The sequence below is a fragment of the Phoxinus phoxinus genome (assembly GCF_949152265.1).
Source record: "Phoxinus phoxinus genome assembly, chromosome: 4".
In the NCBI taxonomy this organism is placed as follows: Eukaryota; Metazoa; Chordata; class Actinopteri; order Cypriniformes; family Leuciscidae; genus Phoxinus; species Phoxinus phoxinus.
In genome coordinates, this window is record NC_136879.1 from 12,783,246 (window position 1) to 12,809,596 (window position 26,351).

The 26,351-nt window shown below is 38.3% G+C and overlaps 3 protein-coding genes across 3 annotated transcripts in view; 2 read left to right on the plus strand and 1 right to left on the minus strand.

The window, feature by feature from the left end:
- Positions 1–26,351, plus strand: part of LOC306997786 (cyclin-dependent kinase-like 1) — a 110,519-nt gene that overhangs the window by 15,994 nt on the left and 68,174 nt on the right. The window contains exons 4-6 of the mRNA XM_079611267.1: positions 22,421–22,493; positions 23,474–23,564; positions 24,155–24,355. Coding sequence (XP_079467393.1) covers positions 22,421–22,493; positions 23,474–23,564; positions 24,155–24,355 — 365 coding nt within the window. The remainder of the gene's footprint in view (positions 1–22,420; positions 22,494–23,473; positions 23,565–24,154; positions 24,356–26,351) is intronic.
- On the plus strand, positions 7,210–10,056 carry LOC306997777 (uncharacterized protein). Its single transcript, XM_079611257.1, has 2 exons — positions 7,210–7,574; positions 8,294–10,056. The coding sequence occupies exons 1-2, from the start codon at positions 7,334–7,336 to the stop codon at positions 9,748–9,750; spliced, it is 1,698 nt and encodes a 565-aa protein (XP_079467383.1). The 5' UTR covers positions 7,210–7,333; the 3' UTR covers positions 9,751–10,056.
- On the minus strand, positions 10,412–13,088 carry LOC306997778 (uncharacterized protein). Its single transcript, XM_079611258.1, has 2 exons — positions 12,646–13,088; positions 10,412–11,857 (listed from the first exon to the last, which is right to left on the minus strand). Exons 1-2 carry the CDS (start codon positions 12,976–12,978, stop codon positions 10,562–10,564), a joined length of 1,629 nt encoding a protein of 542 aa, XP_079467384.1. The 5' UTR covers positions 12,979–13,088; the 3' UTR covers positions 10,412–10,561.

Consider the following 26,351-nt stretch of genomic DNA (forward strand, 5'->3'; position numbering starts at 1 on the left):
CTCTGTTCAAGAGCCAGGATATGAGCGTCTTGCTCCTTTAATGGTACAACATGTATTGCAGTTTACATGGGCAAAACACCGGCCATTGAACCGAGTAAAACTGTAAATAAATGAAAGAAATATGGAAAACTTATTAGAAATCAAAATGACATACTTATTAACAGTGTAACAAGTAAAATGTATATAGATACATTGCTAACTTAGGTCAGAAACATTATCAATACAGCGCACTAGCGCCAATCCGCAATAAAAACATCTTTAATATCATCACGTTTAAACTCCTGCAATATACACTAGACAGATAAATGATTCAAATGAACTTACAGCCAATGCTTACGGCAGGGATTAGAAGAAAGATTGATTCAGATGCAACACAAACATCTCGAGCGTTCACTGCACCATGAGCTCGTTATTTCCTATTACCCGATGCGCATTGCTCGTGGAAAAACGTCAAAATAAAAGTCCTCACATAGGAACTTGCATAATAGCGGCAGGGAAAAAATTAACTTATACAGAATATTAAACAATCACGAAATTATAATATTTATAAATGTAAATGTCCATCGTAAATTATACACAGCCTCTAACAGAGGCAGAACACTCGTGTGTGTTTTTAGCAATGCAAAATAAACTCAAAATGCTCTGTTAATTTTGATCTTTCATTTTTGTGTTATACATCAATCGATCCTGTTCAGTTTCTATTTTTTTTCTGTATAATCACAATAAAAAATAATGTGTTTTGCTTTTTGCCAAATAAAGAAAAATTAACATGATTGCGAGTTCTGCAGTCTCTCTGTCAATGAACTTCAATTGAAACGCGTTAGAAAATTATCTGTAACTCCGCGAAACTGCAGTCAAACAGGCAAACATACCCACGGGCATAAAGCTTGAGATCGCATCTTTCAAATGAAGTATTTTATATAAAAAACAAATATTCTCAGTTTCTGTAATCTGTATGAAAAGAGAGCGATTCCAGTCGAGCTCATTACGAGCTCATTGACTTTAATTCGTTCACGCCTACTCACGGAGCGCACTATTCACAAGATAATGTGTTAAGCCATCTATGCAAAACAGGTAAACACCCCCAAGCTAATGCTTTAAGTTTCATCATTCAGTCACCTGCGCGTTGGGAAGATGGCACGATAATATTCTTCAACCTTTTTAAAAGGAATGTAGCTTCATCACTACCTCCGCCTGCAACTCGGAGTGCGCTTAGCAACAGATTCAGAAATCAGAAAGAGTAAGTACATATTTACCCACTATTATTACAGATATTTTCAAAAAATAATATGGAAAACATGTCGATTTTACTGGTTTTCTAAGGCCAAATTAGAACCTGGAATTGATATTTTTCCCGCAGTGCTGAATGAGAAGAGCCATTCATATTATTAATAAACTATTGTCTAAGTCGGCTAAAAACATCTCTATCTCCGCTGTTAAGCAGATGCGCTTTTAGAGAGAAATGCACCTTTCATACGCATTACATAATCAGAATGTATTAGCTTTCGATTCGAATTTGTTAGTTTTAAAGTGGACATTTAAGCTTTATTTAGTTTCTTATTTATTTAATTGTATATTTAGTTTCAGTTCTCGCGCTCCAGTTCACGTAGATCATGAAAGCGCGCCTGATTGTTTTATTTTATTTTACAAAAGCACAACGTTTTCTTGTTATTGTGAGTTTACACAAATAAAAGTAGTTGCGAATAATGTATTATTATTTTCTATGACCAGGAAATGATAAGAGTATTTTAAGTTGTTTCCACTGTTGATAGGAAAATGCAAGTGTTCGCGTCCGCGGCTCCGTGCCAAGTAGTGCGTGCTCCACACTCCACACCACAAACCGTTGGATATGCGTCAAAATCTTGTGTTTATTTGTGATAATCTTAGCCCTGTATTATTATTGTCTAACCCGTATTATGAATGACATTTGACGAATTGCTTTGTTCATTTTTTGGATAAAAGCGTCTCTAAATATGTAGCCTAATAAATGTTATAATAATGATGATAATTATTATTATTATTTGCGTACACGGACCCCAAACACACCGCGTCTTCTAAGTCAGGTGACTGTAAATGCGCAAAAACTGTTTCTATTGCAGTTTTGCGAAATATTCCTTTTTGCACAGTTGGTCGCAAGATCTGTGTGCTTTGTAAAAGGACAGCTTGGTAAAAGGCAGGACACACCTTGTGGGAAATGCCAGGCATGCAATGTTCACTTGTGTCTTCAGTTGAACATTTAGTTCCTCCACAAAGGAATTACAATAAAACAGATTGAAAAACAAAACCTTTGAATCTCTTAGGCTTGCCTCATGATGGGCCATTGGGGGAGTGTCTGTCACACCCCCGGTCTGAATCTCATTAATATTGATGGGCCATTACCACTCCTGCATAAACCTTACAAAGTTTAAATCAATGTATTGTTTTATGTGAACGATTAGGCAGGATGTTTTTCACATCATTTTGAAGCCAGAACTCGAAGCGACAATATCCATTAGTCAAAAGTCTTCAGAACACATATTTAGTATGCGTTTTGTGGTCTCATTTCAGCAACTTTTTTTTTTTTTTTTTTATAACCACGCATAAACATTATTCTCTTAAAAATACAAACATGTACATACATGTTGCTCACATATTATGGTAGCCCCGTGTGTGCTATATAGAGTGAATTTACACCTTTGCCATTAACATGTTTATAAATAACTGAAAAAAGCACAAATGTCAGGGCATTTCAAAACATCCCAAGGGCCCCAAAAACACCTTGGTCCCCAGAGGGTTAAACTGCACGACCGTGTTTGCACCCTTCCTGTTGCTGTGTTAACCTCCAAAGGCAGTATTCCTTTACTTCTGTTCCCGATGTGGATTACCCCTTCTAACCTGGTCATGCAAGAATGCCAACACAGATGGGGTACCAGCATCTGCAAAATGAAAATCAAGCTCACAACTCTACACCAAGTATTTCCCTGTTAAGCTCTATTCCGCCCTTAACGCCACTTATCCTTGGTCATCCCAATTTAGAGCATTCATTCATTGTGTATACTGATGCCAGTGAGACAGGACTGGGTGCCGTGCTGACCGAAAAGCGGAGACAAGGCATAGACGAGGTAATAGCTTATGCCAGTAGAACTCTTAATCATGCTGAGACAAACTACTCTGCAACAGAGAAGGAGTGTTTAGCCATAATATGGGCATTAGACAAGTGGCAGCACTACTTGGATTACAGAATGTTCACTGTCGTTACCGATCATTCTGCTTTGTAGTGGGTAATAAATTCACCCAAAACCACTAGCCCAGGGGTGCCCAATCCTGCTCCTGGCGATCGACTGTCCTGCACAGTTCATCTCCAACCAAAATCAAACACACCTGAAGCAACCAATTAAGGTCTTCAGAGCACGTCAGGATCACTTGAAAATTAAAGGCAGGTGTGTTTGATTAGGGTTGGAGATGAACGGTGCAGGACAGTCGATCGCCAGGAGCAGGATTGGGCACCCCTGCACTAGCCGTCTTATTCGATGGGCCCTACAGTTGCAAAAGTACGATTTCATTGTTGAGTACCGAAAGGGAAAGTTAAATGCAGCATAGGGGTGGGCGATATCTCGATATTTAAAATATATCGAGATATTTTTTAAACACGATATGGATTTTGACATATCGTATATATCGATATATTGTTTAGATTTAATTCTGATTTCACCACTTTGCTTATTTGCCTTCTCTGTGCTGTGCTAAAGGCGGCCGCCTAAGCAACACACGCCTGCCCCCTAACTACATCGTCAAAACAATGTATATGAGCGATATCCACCGTGTTACTCTGTCCTGTTTAGAGCTTAGATTCTCTGCCCGAGTCCGATATTTCCCGCCGCTATACTCGGGCCGGGCTCTCGATCTGGAGACGTACGGCGCGGGACTAGATTTGATGGCAGAGCGCGGGCGGTAATGCACTCACTCTGTGTGTGCGGGCTGCGGGAGAATGAAACGATTAAATATAAAACATAAAAACTAATAAATTGTTATTCATCTGTTGCAGAAAAGCAACAAGAACAACTAAAACAAAATAGACACGATTTACAGGCCAGAGTTTCTATTTGTAACATGTTTGCAGCGTTGAGCGATGTAGCCAATCACAGACATATGTGTTGATTTCTTGAACGCAATGGCCAATCAGAAGCATTTAAGATAGAAACTCCTCACCGCTCAAAACGGACTTTTTGTTCAGTGCTGAATTCTGCATGCTGGCAAATCCTCTGATTATAACAAACAAAGTGTAGACATTATGAAAGATTCATTGTGCAGTCATCAATGATAATAACAGAGATGTATGAGATCGCGATGTCAGCTTTTTAGGAATTATTACACTTTGCTCGCATTCAGTCATGGCAAACCATGCACGCAGCCTGCTTGCTTTTATGTTAAATTAACAGTGGTTTGTGAATGTTAATGCTTTAATAACACATTTATTATTTTGTTTATTACAGGGTCCCCGCGGATCCTTAAAAAGTATTAAAAGGTCTTAAATTCGATATTTAAAATTTAAGGCCTTAAAAAGTCTTAAATTCTTATTTTTACTTATGAAAAGTCTTATTTTTACCTATGAAAGGTCTTAAATTTTAGATGACACTTTGACGACGTATCTAAATGCTTTCCAAATGAAAACTATCTAATTAGCGTACGTATTATTTTTATTCTATCTTTGTGGATTTGCTTGTTCACGTGACAATTCGCGTCATTTACGGCAGCGTATTAGCCTGCGTCTGTCTCCTGCACGCGAGAGGAGAGGATAAGAGAACGAGTAAATGTCAGTTCAATAGTAAGTTCATTCTTTGTGTTTAGGATTGTCTATGAACTATGATGATATTGTAATCATTGTTTAAACTACGTACGAGGCACCGCGAGTGCGAGCTGACATCGCGTTTGTCTCTCATGCTTGCTTTCACTGCGTGATGTGTCAGTGCAGTTATAGATATGTCCCCAAATAAGTTTTTGTCTTATATTTCTATCATATTAGGTTGTTATATTAGAATATCACGAGCAAGAGTGCCGTTTTCCTGTGCACAATTGCAAATGTGCTATTTATTTTATACAACAGTTAAATTAACAATAAAGTTAACATTGTGTGTTACTTTTTATATTGTCAATATTGTTTGTTTCCCCCTTTATTTCGCCGACGAGAATTTCATAATGAAACTAGTCCAACAGACAGCGATTCTTTTTTTAAAACTGAAATCCGCGTTTTGAACGAATCATTTGATTCAATGAATGAATCGGCCGTTTGAACAAATCGGTTGAATAAAACTCCAACAACTCGCTTATTAAGACAGTGACTTACTGCCACCTACTGGCGGGTTTAGTTGCATATTTAAAGTACTCTTTAATTAAAATGTTAAAATTATGAATAATTTCATATTTAAATATTGAATAGCTTTATTTATGCAATTGCAAATTAAGTGTAAATATAGTAATGCCAGTCCGGATGCCGTTTCTGTGTCACCTCTGCACTGCAAGGATGGATTTTAATTTAATTATTTAATTTGACAGTGGTACGGTCTTATTCTAATAGAATTTAATTTGAATGTTAGAATTTGACATAAAAGGTGATGCATACCTCTAAATACGTTTAGAAATAATTTCCATATTTAGGTGAAAATGCCCCTGGAAATCAATTTAAGGTGACAAATATTGCCCCTTAATAAAAAAATGTATTTCAGTCACTACTGTTAACTGACCACTGCATAGATAGAATATGTTAAATATGAATATCTTTGTGAGTCTGCTGTCAACAACAGGCCTTCACCAGCCATGGTACCAGTACAAAATCAGTAAAATATCATCTAATTATTATCAACAAAACTTTGAAAATATCGAGATATATTTTTGTTAATATTGCACACCCCTAATGTACGGTATTAATTTTGATTTCTTCAGGTCTTAAAAAGGTCTTAAAAAGCCTTAAATTTTACTTTAAAAAATGTGCAGATACCCTGTATTAAAAAATTGTATCAGAAGCATTTATGCTGATGTGTATGGTGGCAACACGTAGGCTAACTTTAAGGTACTAACACATTTTCTGCGGGAAACCCTACACTGCCTACCTTGAGTTGAGTTGTTTTATTTTTGAATGAAAAGGCAATATGTATAATTTTTCTTTTATTTTAGTTAAATTATTATTTTTGTATACAGGGATTTTTTTTTTTAAATGTCACAGAAGCACTTTGTTCCTACATGAACTGCCTACCTCTTTACACTTCAATAATAATAAAAAAGCTTTTATTTGGCATAATTGTTTTTGCAGTAGTTTTTGGGGGGTTATTTTTCCTGTAAAGATATATATATATATATCGTATATCGAGATATAACAAAATATATCGAGATATATTTTTTGCTCCATATCGCCCAGCCCTTTCACGGATTATTCCACATACAAGTTGTAACTTGTATTCAAATCAGAAGGATGTCAACCCACTTCCAGTTACTGCAGAATTGATCTGGGAGAAACAGCACAATGACCCAGAAATAACAAAAATCTTTCAACTTTTGGCCGAGAACAATGACAACCAGCAAGCCAAATATCATAGAAGATAAGCTCTACCTCAAAACTCAGCTATCAGAGAATCGGTTTCATTACCGTATCTTTGTTCCCAAATTGTAACCCTATGAGTGGTCATGTTGGGATCTATAAAACATACAAAAGAATTCAGTATGTGGCATTTTGGCCTGGGATGTGGTCCGACATCAAACAGTTTGTGAAAAGATGTGTAAAATGCCAAACCTTAAAAGCTGACCAACAGAAACCTGCAGAAAATTGTCACCAACCGACCAAATCAGATGATGGGGGTAGATATCATGGGACCCTTACCCCGTAGCAGTAACCAAAACGAGTACCTTCTGGTATTTGTGGATTACTTCACCCGCTGGGTAGAACTTTTCCCCATGCGTATAGCTACAGCCAAGACAGTCGCTACACTCTTTAGAAAAGAGATCCTAACCAGATGGGGAGTCTCAGATTTTCTGGTGTCTGACAGAGGTACACAGTTTGTGTCTGCAGTATTCAAAGAATTATGTGAAAGCTGGAACGTAACACCAAAGCTGACTACCGCTTACCACCCGCAGACGAACATGACCGAGAGTATCAATCGAACCCTTAAAAGTATGATTGCAGCCTATGTAGACGAAAATCATAAGCGTTGGGACCAATAGAGCTTGGCAGCGTGACGTAACGCCTCTAGCGTCGCGGTGGCCTATGGGTAGCGCCGCCATTTTGTGAGGCCGTTCCGCGAATCTGTCAGGCCAGGGGTCCGCTAATATATAAATTTTACATTTTTCCATTCATTTTTAAGTTATGGGGCGAACATGCTGTGTGGTCGGTTGCAATGTCCGTTCACACGACCGACAAGGTACAAAATTAGACAACGCGTTGTCTTTCTTTAGCTTTCCTGTCTGGAGGAAGAATCAAGGAAGCTATGTGTCGGATGTTACAAAAAGACGCCGGCTGTCGTGGATTTCAGCCGTAAGACGAAAAGACATCAACTTTTCAAGCATCCCAAGATCGTTAAAAGTGTGTTCCAGACATTTTTATTCAGGTGAGTGTCAAAGTATTAGAGACACTTCTAAATATCTTGCAGAAAAATAGATCTTATTCTTTAATCTGAGCATTGAGTGGTATGGAAGACACTTTAAACTAACTTTATGGGAAACGCATATCGTGCCATCATAGCATGTTTTTATTTTTGAATAAAATACATTTTTAAAGCGTTTTACACCTTCATTGTCAGGCCCTGTCCTTAACAAATTTGTATATATTAGAATGGTTTTCTAATGAATTAGTTTGATAGTTACAAATAGTATTTTCTTATTGATTACATGTCCCTGATTGTATCCAACATGGTATTATAATTTCTATGAGAAATATAAACAATGTTTAGGTGAAATGTAGTAAATGAAAAGTCCAGAATAACTACCAGGCACTTATATAGCTGTGAAACTACTTTAACATAACATATTTTAAAAACACATAATGGTGTGTATATACCACCACCTTTACACAGTTAAAATAAATGAATATTACATTTTTTATCATACTATTTAATGTGACAGACAGGGCTGACATTTAGGACAACACATGTTTGTGTTTTTTAAGACATTCCTATTTTAATTTCATATTATGATTTTGTTAAATAAGGTGTGATTGATTTAATATGCATCTTAAAAATGTATTTTCTATGTTGTTTAAAAAGTTGTTTCACTGCAGTATTTTTTATTTTTTTTTGTATTTATTTATTGAGGTCTTGTTTTCTTAAAGGGAAACCATCTTATGAAATGGATGAGTCAAATCCTGACTGGGCTCCAACACTGCACCTGGGACACTCTGAAGTGCGTGCTACCGAGTCAGACCGGTATTCTCGTCGATTACAACGACAACAAATGACCGTGCCAGTAGCAGGAGACGACGGTGAATCCCAAATGCAGGGAGAAACCACTGCAGAACAGGTGGGATCAGCACAAGAAAAGGAAGGTGGTGACCAGGCAGAGGCAGAAGTGGCAGCAGATGCTGCAGGTGGTGACGAGGCAGCAGATGCTGCAGGTGGTGACGAGGCAGAAGTGGCAGCAGATGCTGCAGGTGGTGACGAGGCAGAGGTGGGAGCTGTAGAAGATGAATGGGCAGATGTGGAAGCCGCAGAGGATGAGGATGAGGAAGGTGGAAACCAGGCAGAAGTTGACATGCCAGTTAAGAGACAAAGAAGAGAATGTCAGTTCTGTGAGCGCAACAGTGCAGAAGTCAACCGTCTGCTGCAGGAGAACAGGGAACTTAGGTGTGAGCTGAACAAGAGAAAGATGGATGAGGACTTCTTAAAGGGTGACACAAATAAGGTCAGGTACTACACAGGAATTCCATGCTTTGCTATTTTATTGTCTTTGTTCACCACTGTTAAGGCTTTCCTGCCAGTTACCAAAAAGTTGTCATCCTTTCAAATGCTTTTGTTGACACTCATACGTCTGAGGCTTGATCTTCCTGTACAGCACCTTGCCCATCTCTTCCATGTGTCACGTAATACTCTTTCTACTGCCTTTACTGACACCATAGATGTTTTAAATGCACGGCTTAATCCATTGGTGTGCTGGCCAGAGAGGCATTGCTTACAAGCTACAATGCCGCATCAATTTTTGGAAGCTTTTGGGAAACGTGTTGCTATTATAGTCGACTGCTTTGAAATACGCACAGAAAGGCCATCAAATCTAAAGGCACGGGCACAGGCCTTTTCTCATTACAAAGGTACACACACCATGAAATACCTCATTGGTATTACACCACAAGGTGCCATATCATTTATTTCCAAGGGATGGGGTGGGCGTGCCTCTGACAAGCACATAACTGAGAACTGTGGCCTTCTCAACAAACTGTTACCTGGTGACTTAGTGCTAGCTGATCGGGGCTTTGATATCAAGGATAGTGTGGGGATGATGTGTGCAGAGGTCAAAGTTCCTGCGTTCACTAAAGGAAGATGTCAACTTGACGCTAAGGATGTGGAAAATACACGTGCAATAGCACACCTGAGGATTCACGTTGAAAGGGTGATTGGCAGTTTGCGCAACAAGTACACAATGTTACATAAGAGAATACCAATTAGTTTGTTACTGCCATGTGAGGGGGAGGAGATGACACTTCTTGACAAGATAGTGAATGTTTGCTGTATACTTCTTAACATGTGTCCCAGTGTGGTTGCGAAACCAGATGAAAATGAAAGATGTACATGTTAAAACGGTTTCATTGTAATGTTGTAAATATGTATATTACTTTTGTAGACATATATTCATTTTGATGACATGTTTGTATACTTAAATAGTTCTATTGAAAACAGATGACACAATAAGAATTTCTAGAAAAATTTGCATGTTAAAAGTGTTTAATTCTAATGTTGTAAATATGTATATTACTGTTGTAGACATATATTAGTTTTGATGACATGTGTATACTTAAATTCTTCTATTAAAAACGGATGACGCAATATGAATTTTAGAAATAAACTGGTTTAATAAAAATGAAATTTGCAAGTACAAAAACAACTTGAATTTTTTCAGCAATAAATGTAAACATCTTCAGAAACTGCAAATATATATATTATATAAAGTGCAATCATGTTGAGATCAAACTTATATCATATACAGTGCAATCATGTTGAGAACAAACTTCATATCTCGTATACAGTGCAATCATGTTGAGAACAATCTCGTATACAGTGCAATCATGTTGAGAACAAACTGATTAATTTTTCCAGCGATAAATGTAAACATGTCTCTGTAAACATCTTCAGAATTGGCAAATATATATATATATTATATAGTGCAATCATGTTGAGAACAAACTTAATACATATCTCGTATACAGTGCAATCATGTTGAGAACAAACTGATTAATTTTTCCAGCGATAAATGTAAACATGTCTCTGTAAACATCGTCAGAAACGGCAAATATATATATCTATTATATAGTGCAATCATGTTGAGAACAAATTTCATATATAAATATATACAGTGCAAAACCCAGACTACATTGGCTGTGCAAGTGAGCTTATAGTACCTTTGGTGTATTCTTTGAGTAATATTTTGCTATAAGCTCTGGAAGGCAAACTTTCTCAAAGAATTTTTGTGCTTTCTGTAGACGTAGATCCCAGAATTCCTGGTCTGGAAAGACCCGTACGACTACAAAGTCCTTCAGAGTCCAAACAGCAAGGTCACAGTGGTTGGATCCAGTGACAAAGATTTGCGTCTGCATCTGTGTGTAATAACTGTGTGTTTTCTTAAGCTGAAGCTTTTCATAGGACAACTCAAGACAGAAGTTTTTGTCCTTTGTTTCTAAGGCCTGTTGGATGGTGCTTGATCTATATTTGAAGGGACACTTAACTTCAAGGCAGCCTTTCCCACAGCAATCGCACATTGTAAGTCCATCAGGAGAAGCTCCAACTTCAGGAAACCTGGGGTTAATTATAAAACCACACTTTTCGACTTTTAGGTTAGTGTGATGTGGGGCTCTGGTGTGAAGGTAGGTCTTTTGAGCATCCATCTCATGCTCTATACCCCATCTGGTTTGTACAGTTGACACTGTGTGTTGTGGGTTGCACACCTTTTTAATAACAGTCAGGGCTGGCTTTTCTATACTGGTGGCAAAGACTGCATGCATGTTTGAGGCAGTAATTCTTCCAGTCCGACTTGCATACCAAGCAGAAGATTGATGCTGTTGTCTTGTGCACATCTCAATAGATGATGCCTGCTCATCAGTCACATTTGCAGCATCTCTGTATTTCTCACAATTTAGATGAAGAGCTGAAAGGGAATTTGAATCTATTATTTTATCACACAGAGATGTGGCAAGGCATTCGGGCACTGCAGAGGGCTGTACGGTGTCTGTGTACATTGTGTAATACTGATTCATCCCTGACAAACCAACAGCCTTGCTATGCTGCAGCAGTGTGTCAAGCAGGGGTGACAATTCATCAAGTTTAGCTTGGGGAATTTTTCTTTTTTTGGCACGACTCCTTATGCCTGGCGCAGTGGAGGGTGCAGTTATGCGCTGATCAAGCATTTTTTTTTGCCTAGCAGATGAGGTGTAGTCAATTTTGTACCCCACTTCAGCTGTAATCTTGCTCAAATTGCTGGGCAAAACCCAGTATGCCGGTACATCTGTGACAGTTTTTTTCCCACGAATCCGAAAAGTAGCCTCAACTTTAAATAACAGAGCCCCTACATGGGTACATGTCTCCGCTACTCCTGCCATACACGTGCAGTGTGCACACTCCACCTTCCCACTGTTGCTGATGATCACCCATGGCTTTAAAGGTGGTTCATTCAGTCGCTGAGAGTGCATGACCTTAACAGAGACAAAAAAAAATTAATACTGTAAAGAATATTGTAATGTTTATGTATTTTCTACGTAAACCTTCTATGTTTGCTTTTGCAACTGTGTGTGTGTGAGAGATAGAAAGAATAGAGGATTTTATTGCTGTTTATTTTCATGTATGTCTTTAGTTATATTTATTTATTTTTATTGTATATATTGTATAGGGTTATTAATGCTTTGGCAATGTAAATATTTATTTCGCCATGTCAATAAAGCTTGAAAGAGAGAGAGAGAGAGAGAGAGAGAGAGAGAGAGAGAGAGAGAGAGAGAGAGAGAGAGAGAGAGAGAGAGAGACTGACTGACTGAACCCTGTGTTTGTGTGTATGCGCATGTACAAGCAGCAGCCGCTAGCTCCTTCAAACTTCGCTAACGTTACACTTTGTCTGTTGTTTAAGGCTATATTTATTTATTTTTATTGTATATATTGTATAGGGTTATTAATGCTTTGGCAATGTAAATATTTATTTCGCCATGTCAATAAAGCTATTTGAGAGAGAGAGAGAGAGAGAGAGAGAGAGAGAGAGAGAGAGAGAGAGAGAGAGAGAGACTGACTGACTGAACCCTGTGTTTGTGTGTATGCGCATGTACAAGCAGCAGCCGCTAGCTCCTTCAAACTTCGCTAACGTTACACTTTGTCTGTTGTTTAAGGCTATATTTATTTATTTTTATCGTTATACAAGTTTGCGCTGTACAATGACACATAAACTACATTGTACGCAAAAAAAACACTGTAATAGAAAAATGCTCAAAGAAAGCACCTTCGTTCGGACGACAGTGTTTTCACCGCTGACAGGCTTAAAACTCTCCAGGTCATGTACCCAACCATTAGTAAATTGAACGTGGGCTTCCAGAGACTTATAGTTCCGAAATTGCTCAGCAGTATAAGCACTGACACCACAAACAAAATACGTAAAAATATCAGGAAATGTGATGGGAGGTAAGGCGTCAGGGTCGCGGATCCACTGGTCTGTTGGGACTTCATAAGGATCGACATTTCCAATCAAGTTGATTTTTTCAATATAGCGCTTCTTGGCGTCCGGTAGGAGTTTGTCTCTGTACAATCCACCTTGTTTCAAACTAGTTTTAATCATTCTTATATATGCTTACATTGTGTACTGCGCTATTGTGTATGGTTTCTTTGGTTACCGGCTTGTGTGGTGGCCTCACAGTATGGCGGCGCCCTATTGTTTACATCCCAGAATGCACTGCGCAGTGACGTCGGTTGCCAAGCTCTATACCTACCCGAATTTAGGTTTGCCATCAAACTACTGGAGAAAGAAAACTACTGGAATGTCTCCTGCGGAACTTCAGTTAGGAAGGAAGATACAAGGGCCGATGAACAAGCTTCTAAAAAGTAAAGGTCATGATCTCTCGCCAGATGCACCCAACTATGAAGTAGTGTATCAATTGAGTCAACTGCAAGCAAAGGCAAGAGAGAACTGTAAGAAAGCACACCTGAGACAATTGAGAAACTACAATAAGAATCGACGGGACATCTTATTCAAAGAAAAAGACAGAGTGTGGATCCGACAGTTCCCACAATCCAGTGCAAAGAAAAACTTTACTGCCAAACTTGCACCGAAGTGGAAGGGAGCCTATCGGGTAATACAACAAATGGGACTAGTAAATTATCAAATAGCACTGGAAACTACAGGCGAGGACGTCCGCACTGTTCACGTCTGCAACTTAAAACCCTGTTTTCCAACTGCCACTGAATTAGAGACTCAAGAGAAACAAACTATTCTCGATCTCTTCAATGAATCTTCAAATGAGGAAGAGTTCTTAGGATTTTAATGTCTGTACATCTTCATAGAGAACTATGAGATGTTTTGTTCAAGGGGAGGAGAGTGTGGCAGAAATAAGGAACGACATTGACCAAAATGCAATGCGGTTATTAGGAGAGGTTCGGTGAGACGGAAGGATGTAGCGGGATTATTTAAGCATCAGGTGTGGGGGGGTTAAGGCGGGGAAGTTTGAAAAACAGTGTGAACATGATCTGGACGAGTTCAAACCGCTAGAACTTTTAAACACACACCCGAGTTATCTGTCTAAACGCTTCGCTGGCTGCACTGCGGAAGAGTGTTGGGATTTTCACTGTCTTGGGTCCTGAAAGACACTCGTCATCGGCTGTGCGTGAGCGGAGTAATAGACATTTTAATTAGTTCCCATAACATTACTGAGATCACACGCACACACTTACCCCTCCCTCAACTAACGAATGCTAAAAGAAATGTCCGAAGTGAAGCTTATTGAAATTAGTAAAAGAGATTAACGCATTGAGTTATTGCTTGTATGTGAGTTGAATCAATCACTTTATTATTTTTGTTTTGTGGACTTTATTACATGAAGTGGTTGAAAACTTGAAAACTAAGGAATATTTGGTTGATGAGATCAGGGAACTACACTGCGACCAAAATGGTCGCATATGCGACCTTTTGAAATGCCATTGCGACCCTAATTTTTAATGGGTCGCAAATGTATCACTGATTATTTTTGTACCTACCAAGTTATGTTTTAGGCAATATGCTATGATTTACTATGAGCATTTATTAAAACAGAAATGTGTATTTTAAGAATACGTTTTATAACGTGCTCTGAGCATTCAACACAAAGTTGGCTTCAGCCCCGCGACTTATAAAGTAATCGGGTTGATGTGCGCGTTTATATGTTACACGTTTCCCGCTGTTCGCGCATAACTATTCTCTATTGGTTCTTTGTTTTAAACATCAGACGTAATATTAATCCGTCTCTGGTCATGATTTGGAGACCATGAGCATTGAACCGTTTTGCTGTGCTGCTTATATTTATCACACAGTAAAAATGCCCCTCCCCGCGGCCAAAACCAGTCGTCTGTGGATGAGAATCCAAAACAATTAGTGAGACGTTGTCCTGCTTCACTTCACAGGCGCTGAGTGAAATGAGAATTTTAGAATGACGGGACACTCATTTATATGACACTTTATTCAACAGGAAGATCAGCGCGTCAAACGTCATTGTACATGCGCAGTCCTTTCAGTTTCGGTTTTCAATCCGATCAAGTGTTTCCATGTTCTCTCGATCGCATTACAAAAGGAATAAACCACCCCTTTTAATCCGATCGAAATTTCATTCGGATCGAGCTCAATCCGATCGATTAAGGTGTTTACATGAAGATTTTTTAGTCCGATTGAGCCGTCAATCCGATTATAAGTGTCCATGTAAACGCAGCTTCATGTAAATTGAAGCTTCACAATGACAGCATGAAGCACGCGAAATGTATAGACCGGTAGCCTACATATTCCGTGACGCAGCAGCACTCCCCACTGCATTACGGCGTCAAGCAAACCGAGCAAGTGAGGAATCTGAATTGATAATTAAGTTCAATGTAGCTTGTAATATAGCCTTATTTGTGGCTTATTATATTTCACTTAATTGTGAAGTGGACATGCATTGTTTTTTTTTGCATCTTTAATACCGAATAGCCAATAGCTGCTGAAAATCAGTCAAAAAATGCGTCATGAAGAGGAAAAAAACATATAAGTCGCATTTATTTAGAAATTTATTTCACAAAATCCAAGACCAAGAACAGACATTTAATCTGGAAAGGTAAGTTATTCAGCTCCACAATAGCACACAGAACAACAGGCTGAATAGGTGTCCGGCATGTTAACGTAACACAGGGTTTCCCGCAGCACTTTGGAACTAAGGCGGCCGCCTAACACACGCCTGCCGCCTTAACTACGTCATCAACAAAATGTATACGAGCGATATCCGCCACGTTACTCTGTCCTGTTTAGAGCTCAGATTCTCTGCCCGAGCCAGATATTTCCCGCCACTATACTCTAGCCGGGCCGTTATCTAGAGACGTGCGGCGCGGGACTAGATTTGATGGCCGAGTGCAAGCGGTAGCCTAATGCACTCACTATGTGTGTGCGGCTGGGGGAGAATAAAACGATTAAATAGATGAATAACAATTTATTAGTTTTTATAGGTTTTATTCATAATATATTTATGTTGCAGAAAAGCAACAAGAACAACTAAAACAAAATAGAAACGATTTACAGGCCGGAGTTTCTATTTGTAACATGTTTGCAGCGTTGAGCGATGTAGCTAATCACAGACATATGTGTTGATTTCTGGAACGCAATGGCCAATCAGAAGCATTAAAGATAGAATCCCTTCACGGCTCAAACTGACTTTTTGTTCAGTGCTGAATTCTGCATGCTGGCAAATCCTTTTTTAATGTTTTTTATTCGTTCATCTCAGTCAGTATGAATTCATTTTGATATATAAGTCGCACCTGACTATAAGTCGCAGGACCAGCAAAACTATGAAAAAAAAGTGTGACTTATAGTCCGGAAAATACGGTAAATCTATCCCAACCAATGTTAAAGAAAACAAGGCGGCATGTGGTTTAAAAGATGGCAAGTAAAATAAAAAGCACATCTTTATGCAATAGTTTCATTATTATCCAGAGCGGCTTACAATAAATAATTTGTGCGACCAAATCATGTTTTGCGCCAGTAACTGAAAAAGTTAGTAGCGCAAGTGCCACCACTGGAAAAGGTTGGTGTAGTTCCCTGGAGATGCTTAATTTCCCCGTTTCTTTGTTAGTTGCTCAAGATGGTTATATTCAGTATGATTTTGTGATTCATACCATGCTTTAATTTCTGAAATTGTGGTATGAGAATGTTTTTTTTCCTGAAGTAGACTAAGTGCTTTAGAGAGAAGAAAACACAAAAAAACCTGAAAGAGTCATACAAGACTTAAATAAATCATTTATTTTTGATGTCATAACTGTGTGTAGTTCTGTAACGAGATCATTTCATGATTACCACCGTCACACAGTTGTTCAAAAACAATCTTCTCTGCAACCTTTGAGAATACTGGCAGTATGCTTGGGTCTGTACTAGCTTCCTAATGATCTCCAGATTTAAAAATAGGAGTAACAATGCCTTGTTTCCACGCAGTAGGAAAAACACTACATTCAAATGATAAGTTAATTAAATGAGTGATGACAGGGGTTAAAATATCTTTGTGAGTTGTAACAAACATAGTATCCAATTGATGAGCATCTCTACATTTAGAATTTTTCAACGAGCTAATAACTTTGTAGACTTGCATTTAATTTGTCTTGGTTAGATTAAAACCTTTACCTACATGATCAATCGGATTAATATTTATTTCCCTTCTCAAAGATTTTTCTCCTAATTCTTTAACTGCACTGTTAGACCTTACCAGGCTTTTTTATAGTAAAATTGCCAGTAATGTACTGTTAATTGTGCAGTTCTTTACTGTAATCAAGGTAAAAATACCATGTTAAAGGGATACTCCACTGTTTTTTCATAATAAACTCTGTTATTCCCTTAACTAAGACGAGTTGATACATACAGTACCTCTCTCGTCTCAGTGCGTGCACTTAATCGCTCTGGCGCGTGGTGACACTTTGATAGCACTTAGCTTAGCCCAGTTCTTTCATTAGGGACCAAACAGAGATGAAGTTAGAAGCGACCAAACACCTCCACGTTTTCCCTATTTAAATACAGTTACACGACCAAGTATGGTGACACAAAATAAAACGTGACGCTTTTCTTAGCGGGTTAAAAAGGATAACTATAATGTATGGCGGATTAGCACTTGGGAGCACTTCGACTCTGCACAGTAATATCATCAGGAGTGATGATATTACTGAACCCAAGTCGAAGTGCTCCCAAGTTATTGCTGAACTACGATCATGAATGATAGGCCTTATGTTCCTTAGAGTGCTACAATTTCTTTTAACACAGTTCATCATTCATAGTAAGCTCATACTGTACATAAATAACACTGGATGAATTCATTGTTTTGAGGAAACTAAACAAATGGCTTAAACAAGAAAAAATGCGTGTTTAATCCTAACAGGTATTAAAAAGTAAAATACAAAAGCAGCCCACACAATTACATCACTATGAAAATATTCATATGTAATATTAAAAAATACAATTCATGCAGTATTTGTTGTGTTTATCTGTATTTAATGAACAACATGACTAGGGGTGGGTATTGGCAAGGACTTCACGATACGATACGCATCACGATACATGGATCACGATACGATTTCATCACGATACATCACGATACGATAAATATTGCGATATTCCACACAGTTAACTAAAAATGTAAAACCAAAATAAAATACAAGTTACGGTGTGTGCCATCTGAGTAGTCTTACATCAGATCACATTGATAAATCAGCAGAAGAATTGAGTCAAAGCAATATATTACAAAATTTCCTTTCCAATTTATTTTTTAGCTGCCATAACAAAATAGACTTGAACTTTTAACAATGGACACATTAAAAACGTTAAAATAAAGTGCATTAGATATTTAAAACTAAATTAAAGTGTAGTGCACAGTTACGGTAAGTTAACTCACTGAGGTTATGTGGGGCTGAGCTTGAATTTAAAAAAAAAAACATGGAAATAAAGTGCAGATACTCAGGTACTGTCCATGTAAACAATGAAGTGAAATATGCAGCTTTCACTACCGAAATTGAGAGTGATAAAAATCGCGATGTATCGCTGTATCGATTTTTTAGCACACCCCTAAACATGACTGGGTGTTGGTAGACAGGGACACAAGGCACCTCACGAGGCACTCTGATCAGTGGACTCTAGGCCAGCACAGATGGTTAAGATTTTGTCCAGTTTCGGTGCCATGCTGATGGGAACGGTCTGGGATAAAATCTTAAAGACATTCAGTTATTTATGTATTCATGCAGCGGTGCATGCTGGGAGTTTTATGGGGCGGCAGTGGCTCAGTGGTTCATGTTGATTGTCTACAAACCAGAAGGTTGGTGGTTCAATCCCCGGTTCCACCTGACCGAGTGTCGAGGTGTCCTTGAGCAAGACACCTAACCCCAGCTGCTCCCGACGAGCTGGATCGCCTTGCATGGCTGACACTGCTGTCGGTGTATGAATGAGTGAGTGAATGGGTGAATGTGAGGCAATATTGTAAAGCGCTTTGGAGGCCATTGGGTCTGTGAAAGCGCTATATAAATGCAGTCCATTTACCATTTATACTATCCTGGAACCCAGCATGCATTGCGACATGAAACTTTTGATTGTCACCATTGTTGAGATTCATATGCTGATTGTTGATGTCTTTGTGTTTGTGTGTAAAGCAGGAGTTCAAAATGTTTTAATGCACTACATATGAGCTTTTCCACTACACAGTACCAGCTCACCTCAACTCGCCTTTGTTTGGTTTTCCAAATGTGTAAAAGTTGTACCTGTACCTGCTTCCAAATACTTTTTTCGTATTACTGCCGGCGAGGTTCTGAGCGAGCTGAGGCGATGCTAAAATGTGACGTGAAAACACGGCAGACTGCTGATTGGTCAGAGAGAATCGTCACTATTCACTGCGTCATCATTGCATGCGCCAGACGGAGTGTCCCGAATAACGCCGACATTTTTAAATAGTTTGGCCAGAGATTGCGTGATATACTCATTACTAATATTATGTAAAACAGCATACACTCCATTGTCCTGTCTGTGTGGGTAGCGGGTGTGTGTCGCGTCGCTATGACGACCAGGTACTATTGTGGAGGTACTGCCTGCAATGGAAAACGAAGCGAAAAGCGAGCCGAGTCAAGTCGAGCTGGTACTGATAATGGAAAAGCGCCATAAGATTTCAATATCCTTCAGAATGACTGATTACAGAAGTATTACTTAATTTCATGTTATAGATTCAAAGATATATCATAAATATTAAATACCCATAAATTCAAAGATTATACACAGTATGAGAACAAAGAATCAGACATGTCCAAAATGATTATGCCATCATCATAACAACCAAAAAACACCTGATCATCTTCCTCTTGACTTTTTCTTGCCATAACAAATTTGCTTTATAAACGCACTATTAAAGCAGCCAGAGAGAGAAACTAATTATAAAAAGTCAAGGGACAAGAGACCAACTAAAGCAAATACTGATCCCTATCATGGTGACACCAAACTTTATTATTAACTAAATCTCTGTTAATTCTCAACAAGATATTTTGTACATGTATAAAATAAATAATGTTAAACTGGTTTGTATACTGTTTTCACACTCAGTGTGGCTGGAAGTCAGTTGTAGTTTTTGTGTTTCTTTTTTTTCTGTGCTTGTTTCTCTGTCCTTCAGTGATTCTGCTTATCAGGTGTTCAGTTCATTCACTCACTTCTTTTCATTTAAGTGGACTATATTAGTGAACTAATGTAGGGAGTAGTGAATGAGGGTATAGGGTGTGATTTGGAAAATAGCCCCTGAGTGTCGACTTTGAGCGTTGTTAATTCACAGTATATTCCTGTAGGACCAAGCACCTAACTGCCGACCTGAGACATGTTCTCTTGCTGTTTCTAAATAAACCTGATTCTCATTCGCAATTGGATCTTGTTTCGTGACCTGACAGATTTAAATGGAATTTATCTGCAATAGTTTACCATTTTTTCCTCTTTCATTTTTATTTCCAATTCAAATTCAAATCACCCATAAGAATGATTTTGTTGTTATGATTACATTCTTTTAAAATTCCTGTAAGTTGATCATAGAATGTATTGTTTGCAGAAGGGGGTCTATATACACATAAAACAATAAATTACATTTGAGGAGATAGAATAATTTTCAACCGCACAAATTCTAAATCATTAACAGAGTTAAACATGAGACGTTCACACCTAATGCTGTCTTTACATAATTAACACTCCCCCTGCCCTTCCTAAAGATCTATCCCGTCTAAAACACTGATATCCAGGCATGATAAATACACTAGAAGATGATAATTGTTGTAACCACGTTTCAGAGATACAAAAGGAAGTCCAAATTTGAATTGGATAATAAATGAAATAAATAAAATAAACTTTTTGCTCTTTGCAACAATGCTTCTGATATTCAAATGTCCACCAAAAAAGTCCTCTCGGTTTCACTTTCAGATCCCATAGGACCTTCACATGATTAGCAGTCTGAAAGATCCTACATAGTGTCTGCTTTCTTACTGCAGGATTTCGACACAAAGAAGCGTTTGCATTATACATTGATGCCTCGTTTGATCTTGTAAAATCTTGTCATTCAATGACCAACGCAATAAAGTCAACCAAATTTCATGTACGGTTATACTGTACAATTACATATGTTTATACTGTTATCTCTAAAATCAATATGGAATTTAGAACTGTCCCTATCATGATTCTATTCTCATTGCAAAAATGTTTGCCTTCGTAATCTTGCATTCATAACAACTTGTCCCACCCTAGAATCAACTTTCCTTTTTGTTTGACTTCACCAATCTCTCTTTCTTTTCAACACCTCCTCTCCCACGATCTGAAATGCCTACTTTTCATAAAGTAATCGATTCCTGATCTGACCTAATGTTTTTTCGTCAACAGTCTTATTTTTCAAAGCTCTTAAGCTGGTCAGGCCACAAATGCTGTGGCTGCCCAGCATTCTCTCTCTTTCCCAGAAAGCCTTTCAGTCGTAACCTTAGCTTCTCTTGAAAACAAAGGAACTGGTTGCCAGGGACTACATGCCCATGGTTACTACAGATATATGGGAGCTGCAATGATCTTTAGAGAACGAGAATTTAACTGTTGTTAGATCCTGCCAACTACAGAATGGCAAAAATGTTTGATCAGCAGAATCTAAGGGAATTTTCAGACTTGCATTTTCAGGGTTTTCGTTTCCGATACAGGGACTTAATTTGTTAAAATGTTGCAATTTCTTCTTGGTTCGCTTTCACATGGCAACAATTCAGAGCGTACCAAAATGTGTTTTGCAAGTCACATGTAAGTAAAACTGTCCTTTTATTCACTGTAAAAAATTATAACCTCCCCAACTCAAATTTTTCTAGTGACTGGTCACTTATAAAATGTTCAATTGGCCCAAGTGAAATTCTGCAAATATAATTTTATCAATTTGCAAAATTTCACTTGGGCCAATTGAAAAAATTAGACGTGCCCAGTCACTAGACAATTTTAAGTTGGGGAGGTTAGAATATTTTACAGTGTTGGTCATAGTTTCCTCTGTGTCATCCATCAAGATGTATTGACAAGTTCGCTCCGCAAGTTAATTGTGGCTTTATCTGTAGCTGTTGAGATGCACACAAACACTTATACGAATGTAGCCATCATTCCCGCTCTTACTGATAAATGATATACATTCAATTATATTTCAAATTTATAGATATACATTTATTATTATTTTTTAAATTATATAACACATTTCCCATTATGAAATATGATACCGCTTGGTTTGTTGATCCGTTGGGTCTGAATGCTTTCTCACCTCATCTGAACCGCCCCAATCTTTGTTTCCAACCGGGCTGAGACCACTTCAGTCAGGCGATCTTGGTGCGATTGTTTTGGTGCGGATCCGAGCGCTATTGCTGTGTTCATATATATGCATAAACAAACCGAAATAAGGGAGAAAACGCATCAGGTTCCGAAACAAATGAGCCAGGTGTGAAAATGCCATATAGTTGATTTATGTCTGTTTCTTAGTCTTTATATTAACATTTGTCCTTTTTCCTCTCTTCAGGGTTCCTGAGGCACAACTTAAGAGTATTGTGTGGCAAACTCTACAAGCTGTGAACTTCTGTCACAAACACAATGTCAGTATGCCCAGCCTCCTTTTTTTAGCCTACAAATGTGTGCCATTTATGACTTCTACATACAACTGTGAAAGGTTGTGCTATTAAATAGCCCTTTGGGATGAATGAGGAGACCATTTTTTCAGTCTTATGACCTTTACCAGGCTTTCTGTGTGTGCTTTAATGTAAAGATTGTTCAGTTGCTCTTTCTGCAAGTTATGATATGCCATATCAGTAGGAGGCAACATGCGTGCATGTGTGAATGAGAAATACACACGAAGGACTCAGTCCTTGGTTGAAATTCCGAGGATCCTCGACATTGGAACAGTCCTTCGACGGATGTCGGATGCATCCTCAAAATTCCGGCTTCCGAGGATCCTTCCTTGACATTGAGAAACAGCTAGAGATCAAAGGCAGGCAAAGAAGAATCGTAAACGGTAATCCCAGGCAGGGTCAAAATACAGGCAGAAATACAATATGTTAACACTCAGAAATGCAGCCAGGGCAAACAAGACTTCACAATGTGTGAATGAACAAGCAGGGTTTAAATAGTCTGGTGATAAGGATCAGGTGTGCAGTAATCAGTCCCTGTATGTGGGCTCTTCGGAAATGTAGTTCAAAGCTAACATCAGTATTCAGGAGAGTGAGACCTCTGGTGGCCGATAGGGGAATCTTCACCGGTGTTCGTGACAGAGGGATTGTAGTGTCCATTGAATGCACACTTCAGAATCTTGGTGGACGTAGTAAGTCTAATACTATGAATTTGGACACAGTTCAGATACTGCTATTTGAAAACTATAAAATAGGCATATTCGGACACAAGGGAATGACACTTATTGTGCTCTTATCATGCTATATTGTTGCTAGATCGGTTGTATTGCTTGTGGTAAGATTTTTTTTTTTTTTTTGAAAGAAAATGTATTTTACAAATCCCTGCCTTGTAGTACTTGTTTTGTCTATGTATCTCTGACAGTGTCACTCTTTGTGTGTGTGTATACTAGTGTATCCACCGGGACGTAAAACCGGAGAACATTCTTCTGACCAAGACTGGCGTGATCAAACTATGTGATTTTGGCTTTGCTCGCATCCTCAGTAAGTGACTTTGTCCAGCTCACACACTCTCTAGCCATTTATGTGCATTTAGCATCTTCACTTCATTAATGACTTATTTATACGCCCTACCTATATCAGCTGTCATGCGTCCTGAGCACACTTTCAGAGCAGCGTGAAGCCTCACAGGTGCAGTCAGCCAGTCAGGGTCAGCTTACATCATCCTTGGGTTTCAGTGTATTGTTACTATAGGCTAACACTAAGGTCTATCCATCAGCATGTTGTAATCCTTTCTGTATGATGTACATGTAATTCTGAATCTGTGCATGTGTAGCTTAACCATGTTTTGTGCACAAACTTGTACCCAGAAGTAAGCTAAACATGACAACTGCTCCAAAAACTGCCTTTTGGGGATGTCCTCATTTGTTAAAAAAAAAAAAGTAAAGCAATAAAGTTTTTTTTTTAATTAGCTAAACTAGAGATAGTTTTGATGTGGGTTAGGTTATAGTATTTATAGCTAGCTGTTAATAAAATCAATAAAAGTCCAATAAAAGTTACCCATTTTGTAAAAGTGTGTGTGTGTGTGTGTGTGTGTGTGTGTGTGTGTGTGTGTGTGTGTGTGTGTCAAACAGCTGGTCCAGGTGATGATTACACTGATTATGTGGCAACACGATGGTACCGGGCCCCAGAGCTCTTGGTCGGAGACACTCAGTACGGTCCCCCAGTTGATGTCTGGGCCCTTGGTTGTGTCTTTGCTGAACTGCTGTCTGGAAATCCTCTTTGGCCAGGACGTTCTGACGTGGATCAGTTGCACCTCATTCGACAAACGCTGGGTACTAAAAGAGAAAGAAAGGAGAATGTTTGTGTGTTGAAAGTTATATACAAAAGGGTCCAAAAGTCTGAGACCACTTAAAAATGTGCACTATACCAATTTCAATTTGTGTGAATTTAAACCTGGAAATAAACAAATTTTAAAAAAGATTTTTTTTTTACCGTAAAACTAACAACAAAATATCTACACTATATCTAGGTCACTACTCAATGAAGCTCCATCAAGAACAGATCAGATATCCTTGCTTCTATTTCACTTTTTTGGAACATTCCTTAAATATGGCTGGAATAACATGGATCACAGAACATGTTACAATAATTGTCTGTGTTTTTCCCATTAGCTTAGTAATTGATTGTTTACTTAGCCCTGCCTAATAAACATTACTGACTGATCTTAGCAGGACTTTCTATGTTATAATAGAATGTAAGTTCCTGTAAGTTCTGTGTTTGTATAATAAACATAACAGAGTTTGTTTAAAAACGTAATTGTACAGAACACAATAGTAACTCAAGTGGTATGTCTTTTGTGGTTCTTAACGTGACATTAAACATTGATTCAAGATATAATAACTAAAGGGCTCCAATACTTTAGTTGTAGAAATTGTAGAAAGTACAGTCCTGTTCACGTACACCAATGTTATCAGTTGGAATTACTACAAAATGGATTTTCTGTCATCTGACTGATGTCACTGTAAAATTGAAACAAAAACAAAAAAATTATTTGCTTAATCTGTTTATTGAACTTACAAATTTTACAGGACAAAGATACAGGAGAATAGTGGGAAAATACATTCTTCCCACTCCACCCCTTATCCCCAAAAAATTCTAAAAAAATTAATTAATTTAAAATTTAATTAAATTAAAAAAAGCACAAACTCAATCAATAATTATAGAGTGTAATGCAAAGTATGCATGGCACTCTATACACTATATAATCTATACAATATATAATACACTATATAATCGTGTATAGAATATACAGTACGTTGAATCATTAAAGTTTAGAAATAAAATAATTTAGCCATATATTCAGTGTATTTTTAAGGTTTTGTTTGTATCGACAAACAAAACCTTAAGAATATAAAGCACACAGGTATCCCCACATACATGTAACCTATATAATCACACACTCCTGAACAGATTCAAGACACAATCATAATAATCTTAATGCTTAGGTTGACAGACTAGAAGTACTAACATATTCAGAAAAAAAGATAATGAACATATTTTTTTTCCAAATTAATTAATCTTATTACATCTCGCAGAAAGTCATTGAAAGATTGAGGGGAATTTTGTTTCCATAGCCAAGTACACCTGGCTGCAGCCTGCAGATCGGGACGGGGCTACACCTGGGATGGAGCTGCATGTGTCGCTCCGCCCCACACTTACTCTGAATGGCACATTCGTCTAGGCATACATGATAGAAAATGTGTTCGTAGTTGGTGTAGGTCAGAGTAGGATTGATGAGCGAATGTCATCAATCAAGTTACAAAACTTTAAAAGAGTGTCAGGAAGAGGACCCAAGAGTGAAGGCAGGTACAGAAACAAAGTTTAATAGAAAAGGGAACAAAAGCAGTCTGCCGTGAGGCGGACGCAGAACTGCTAAACACAAAAGTCGATAACTTGGCTGGTGAAACACAACAGCAGAGGTCCCTGAGCTGGTTAGCAGCGGTCAGCGAGGATGACACAGTCTTAGGCCAGTAGTTGCAGATATGCAGGCAGCGGTGAGGTTGGAGACCACAAGCAGCAGGATGGCTGCAGAGAACAGTCTAAACAAACACGCAGACAGGACGAGACAAGACAAAGTTCTCCTGAAGTGGATTAGCTGAGTAGAAGGTAATTGCTGATAGTACAGGAACGAGCCTAAACAAACCAACAAATTTCAGAACATTCCAGTGTTTCTCCCCAAATCTTTCTTTTAAAAAATTGACTCGATTGTGCTCCCTTTCTTATGGGACTACAAAACCCACAGAATAGGCAAGAAACACCTCTGCAAGT